This window comes from Cajanus cajan, chromosome 9 (assembly GCF_000230855.2).
Source record: "Cajanus cajan strain Asha chromosome 9, NIPB_CcT2T_4, whole genome shotgun sequence".
Taxonomy (NCBI): Eukaryota; Viridiplantae; Streptophyta; class Magnoliopsida; order Fabales; family Fabaceae; genus Cajanus; species Cajanus cajan.
In genome coordinates this window covers 11,743,338-11,749,447 of record NC_138525.1, presented here as the reverse complement: position 1 = coordinate 11,749,447, position 6,110 = coordinate 11,743,338, and the positions used below count along the sequence as shown (strand labels likewise).

The 6,110-nt window shown below is 29.2% G+C and overlaps 1 protein-coding gene across 1 annotated transcript; it reads right to left on the bottom strand.

Moving 5' to 3' along the window:
• Positions 1-223: 223 nt before the first annotated feature.
• Positions 224-5,143, bottom strand: LOC109789974 (nuclear transcription factor Y subunit B-2). Its single transcript, XM_083064076.1, has 2 exons — positions 5,059-5,143; positions 224-3,175 (listed from the first exon to the last, which is right to left on the bottom strand). The coding sequence occupies exons 1-2, from the start codon at positions 5,111-5,113 to the stop codon at positions 2,511-2,513; spliced, it is 720 nt and encodes a 239-aa protein (XP_082920202.1). The 5' UTR covers positions 5,114-5,143; the 3' UTR covers positions 224-2,510.
• Between the last annotated feature and the right edge of the window lie 967 nt (positions 5,144-6,110).

Here is a 6,110-nt window from a genome sequence, read left to right as displayed (position 1 = left end):
CAGGTTAATTCCATTTAGGACATAGTTTATGCATGTCAAAGTTTTTGGTAGTCCCACACTCAAATTGTACTATACCTAATGGTACTATTGGATCTTCCTAGTTTAAGTGAAAAAATATGAGAAATAAAAATAAATTTGTTTCAGGCTTCAAGTGACATTTTGTTGTCTTGAGACCCATTGTTGGTATTCTGGGCAAGCGCACCCAAGTCTCTGTAGTATAATTAAAAGGTTGTCGAACCTTAGGGACTTGTGAAGTAAGCTATGATTTCTATTATACTAATTGATGCTTGTGAATTTAAAACTTGAGTAATTACACATGGTCAAATTTGATGTGAATGATAATGCAAACTTAAGTAACCAAAAGATTAGATTTAATAAAACAGATATGAGAAACAATTTGGGATCAAATTCATCAATCTCCCTCCTATGTATTCCTAATGATTCTATTAAATGATTCCATTACTCATTGCCATTGAGTTCTCTATTTTCATTCAAACTCAATCCCTTGGCATAAGAAATTCTGAGATATTTAACTCAATGAATGATTCCTCACTTCATTCAGTTCAATATCCCGCATTAAGAATCAGAACTTGTTGCAACTATTAATTTCAAGACTATCCCTGGCTCTCAAAACTAATAGGTGATTTGTTTCAAGTCTAGATTCAGAAAAAGTTTTCCAACCAAATTCTAAATCCAAGATTAAGGATAAATGATCAGTTTATCAAAGCATTAAGAACATAATACAAATCACTGACATTGAGTAATAGATGAGATATATATATATATAAATCAAAGAGGAATACACAGGAGTTTAATGACTACATTAATCCCAAACCTAGAGCTTTAGCTCTCCATGGTACAAGAAATCACAAAACAACAAGATGAAAGGTAGAAGAAAGAGATCCTCTGAAGAATCGCGTCCCCACGAGCTCCAAAGTGCTATGTTTCCTCGTTCATCTCTGTTCTTCACTTCGTACCGCTAGTGATCCCCTTTTTCTTTCTCCTCTGCCCTTTTATAAGTGCTAGAACTAAAACAAAGTAGGCAGGAAAGAGAAGAATCCGCTCAGCGCCTTGAAACGGCTGAGCAGTTTGACGAATTCTTCACCATGAAGTAATCTGAAGGGCTGAGCCGTTCAAATCCGCTGAGCGCCTTGGAGATTCTTCACTGTTAAGCAAGGACAAGGGGCTGGGCGCTTCATATCCACTGAGCGCCTAGGAGGCAGAGAGCACTCCTTCTTCCAGGGCCAAATCCACTCAGCGCCTTAGAGTGGCTGAGCGCCTCTCCTTTGCTGCATTTGTTGAGCTCTCTGGCTTGAAAGCGCTCAGCCGTTTCAAGGCGCTCAGCCGTTTGCCTCTAGATTCAAAAACTAAAAAATAAGAGGAAAATCTGATCAAAAACTCATCACTCCATGTAATAATGTAAATTAAGAGCCCCTATTTGATTCTTAAAGTATTTGCCAAAATTATATCAATATATATGCAAAAAGTGTGCTAGATAAGTGTCTCAAATTTAAATTTCATCAAACTGATTAGACACTTATCACCCATAGCGACTTGCAATTGTATAGGTTTGATAGAGTTAAACCAATTAAACTATTCAAACACTATAAGAGATCTCCAAAGTAGAAATGTGTGATGAATCATTATGTTGTTAAGTTGTATACTTTGAAAGTTAATTATGCTGCCTAAGTTGATCAAGTTATTTAAATTTGAAATAGTATAAGTTAATTTGAAGTTGAAAATGTTGAAATATGTTGCATTAAGTTGTAAAGTTGGCAATGATGTTATGTTGATTTTGATTCAAGTTGTAAATTGTTAATCATGCTAATGATGTTGCTTTTAAGCATATTTTATATATGTTTTTGTTTTGTATACAAGTTTACTTTTATATTTTCATTTGTTAAAAGTCAATGATCATATATAATATAAAAGTAGGTAAAGAATAGGTTGGAGGATTGCTTAGAGGTTGTGTGGTGGCCAAGTCCTTTGGATGACTTTTGGTGGAAGCTACTTTAATGCAATTGTATATATGTTTAAACTAACCTTAGAAGTTTATCTCTTATTTTTGTATTGCATAAATTTTGTATATTTGAAAATTTTGTAATCCTATAGGAGATTTATGCTTTCAAGTAGATGCCATGGAAATTGTGGTTTTTATGCTCTTCTTTATATCCTTATTATATATTTGATATGTTTATACAGATCCATGTGTTGTGATGTTTATAAATTTGTTCAATAAAAATAAAGACTAAAAATAATTATTAAGAAAAATATTTTTTTATATATAATAATATAAAGAAATAGTTAAAATAAATAATCCAAATCATATTTTGAATGGTTTACCCAAACACGCAATATTTATCGATTAAACTTGATAATCCATTAATTCAATGCTACCATTTCCACAAGTTATCATAATTGTATTATTGAAATTCTATTCCATTCTTATTCCATAAATGCATTTCCCCCATGAGCACCTATGTTCTCAAACCACCTTCTCAACTTGGCGATCATGCTCGTTTGTGAATATTAAGAGGATCAAAATCAGACACCACATTACCACTGCCACCTGATGCATCATCATAAAACTCACACATGCCACTTGAATCAAACATTCCTTGACACCAATTTTGGCTTGGAGGGAAATTTGGTCCATAACAAGCCATCATGTATTGCGGTGATAACAATGATGGTGATGGTGATGGTGATGGTGATGATGATGAGGATATAATAGGATAAGTTCCAACAACTTGCGGCAAAGGAACACGACCACGCCCCCCAAGATTTGGAACCTCACTTTGACGATAACGTTTGAGGAAGGAAACAAGAGGCCCAACATAGTTGTCGAAGCCCAGCGTGTCCATGGCCCACAATATGTCTTCGGCCGTAACGATCCTACGGTGCTCCTTCTGGCAGCGCTCATTGGCCTCGCTGGTGATGAAACCTATGAACTCGGATACACACACTTGCATTGTTTCCTTGGCTTGTTCAGCAACTTTCGCTTGCGGGGGAAGCACCTTTCGCATGATCCTCACCAAATTTGTGACCGGCATGCACCGGTCATCTTCCGGTAAACCCACACTGCCAGGTGCGTCATTTACACCACGTGACCCAGTTTCAGCGCCAACGTTGTTTGCCGAAGGATTCTCTTTCTCTGCCTGCAAAGCCTTTGAATCTTAACAAATCCAAATAGTAACGTTAGCTATGCGTGTGTTTGGATTAGAATTGAGACATAAAAAAAAATAATGTTATGCCTGGGAATTTTAATTTATCTTTAATTTTATTTGATTTTAAGGAGGTGTAAAAAAAAAAGAAGAAACTTTTACTTTCTTGAAAATATGAAGTTTGACATGTTTGTTTGAAGTTTTACATGGTTGGTTTGTTATTTTATAAATAATACTCATAAAAAATAATTGTTTCCAAGAAATGTTTTTTTCTTTCATAACTTTTTTCGTGAAATCCTTTCCATGGGAAGATGGGGGATCTAATATTTATAAGTTTAAAGGAAAGTTTTAATATGGTAAAATTATCATGTTAATTTTATTTTTTTATTTGATGAAGTAAAAAAAAAAATAATCGATTGTGAAAGAATATTTATAAATATTTCTAAAAATATTTATAATTAATTAAATAAATTTTTAATTATTTTTAGAAATTATAATTTTTAAGATTAATGATTCTTGAGTATAAAAACAACTGTTATGTATCAAACATTTCCTAATAGTTATATATTGTCTATCCAAAATATTTTACAATGTTATATGTCAATCAATAAAAATTACCATACTATAATTATTAAAATAATTATTAATGAAATCAATAAACTTATCATAGTTTATTATTAAATAATAGTATAAAACCTTTTTACAGCTCAAATGCATGACATAATTTCCCATTTACTATATCAAATATCAAATGTGAAGTAAATGTAACAAGATAAAAATCAAGACAACTGTGTAGATCAAAGAGATGACCCCATATTTTTATCTTTATCATCCCCTCAAATCAAAACGTAGATGCTCATTATCTCATTCCAGGATTTTCAAGCAAAACATATCTTCTAAAAGAGTTTATTTTCTTAGGTCCAAGAAAATTAAAACCAAACGCATAACCGAATCCCCAAACAAGACTCTTCTTGGGGCTGTCTGAAGGTACAACTGTCTGTGGTCCATATATATTTTTTTAAAAAATTATAATTGAGTCCTCCAATATTTTATATTTTTGTAATTTAATTTATAGGGTTAGAATTTTGTTTAAAAATCATAAAATATGACATAATATTTTTATGTCATATATATAACTAGCCATATTAGATTACTATTTTGTGTATCATCATCCATATGTAATATATTTAAATCGATGAATAAAAATTATTGTAATATTAATAATCATATAAAAAATTATAGAATAGTAGAAAATTTTAGCAAGTAAAGATTAAAATCTAATAAACATAGATGATAACATGAGATAATAATATAATATGATTGTCTGAGTATGAAGATATAAATAATATTTTATGACATTTCATGGATAATAAATGAATTGCTAATCTTATAAACTAAATTGTACATATATAAAAATAAAAAAAAAAGTGAAAAATTTGATTACAATTATTTTAGTTTAAACATATAATTAAAATTTTTCAAAAATGTTTAGAGATCAAATGATACATTAAACTTTAATTAAATATATTATGTTATAAATTTTTATATTTTAAAATGTTTATATAGAGAGAACTTTATTTATCATTTTGATGTACATGGTAGATGAAATGTCAGGACCCCCAAATAGTTTTAGATTTTTGTTTCTCACACACTCAAAGAAAGAAACCATTTGAAATCGAGAGAATGGAAGAGATTATGCCTCTTTTACAAAATGACCACAACCATGATAGATATCAACTTTTGAATTTCAAGATGAGAAGAACTTTTTGAATCAGAAAAACAAAAACAAAAACTCAAGCTAGAAAAATCTTGAAAGTAGTATAAATGTCAGCTAAGTATGAGTATGGATATAAAAACAAACATTTATTTGTTTATAGCTCTCTAGAGTGCTTACCTAGGCTTGATTTTGCTAGAGAGTCATCGGAAATGGAGGGGCTTCCATGCTCCATATAGTATCAGTTTTAGCACTTGAATTTGCTTAGACAATGGAGGATAGTTCATGTCACACTGTCATGAATTTATAATGGGGAAGTGACTGTCAATGTAAACTAGAAATGTAAAAATTGTTTAAATTACTTGTTATGATTAGGTAAAACATTAATGGAAATTTTAAAATTAGTTCCATAAAAAATAGTTTGTCTCTACATTAAGTGTTTACAAAGTTTTTGTTACCAAATTTGGATGTGTCTAAATAAACCGTGCATATATTAATAAGGTTATGTTCCGATAAGCTTCTGAATAATATATTATTTAAAAAGGTTTAGTCCTTATATTTATTTAAAAATTTCGATTAGATCACTAAATTATAAATAAAAAATTGTGATTAGATCCTTCATTTTTTATTTTTTATAATTTAGTCCGTGAATTTTGAAATTTGTTTGCAATCTATAAAATTTTACAAAATATTTTTTTATGCATATAGATGATTACACTATCTAAAATAGTCATTTAAGTATGTAATTATTAAAAAAAATATTTTATAAAATTTTATGGATTATAAATAAATTTTTAACTATAAGAATTAACTTTAAAAAAATATTAAAAAAAATTGGAACCTAATTATAATTTTTTAATTTAGAGATCTAATTAAAAATTCTTAAAAAATTTAAGGACCAAATAATGTATTAAACTAAAAAAAAAAAAAAAAGAGAGAAAGGTACAATGAATTGAGTTTCTCATATAAGTTATAAAATTAACTTATGTATTTCAGCTTTTAAGGAAGTTAGATGAGAGCTCATATAAAAGCAATGTGCATAAGTTTATTTTAACATATAAAAATAAAAAGTTAATTAAATTCATTTTACCTCCTTATTTTTTTTTTTGTATAAGTACTTATAAAAAAAGTTTATTCAAATAGAATTTAAGTATTTATCACATAACCAATAAGGTATAAGTTATTTTTATAATAAAAAAGAAATATAATTAAAGTATTTTCATATAAGTTGT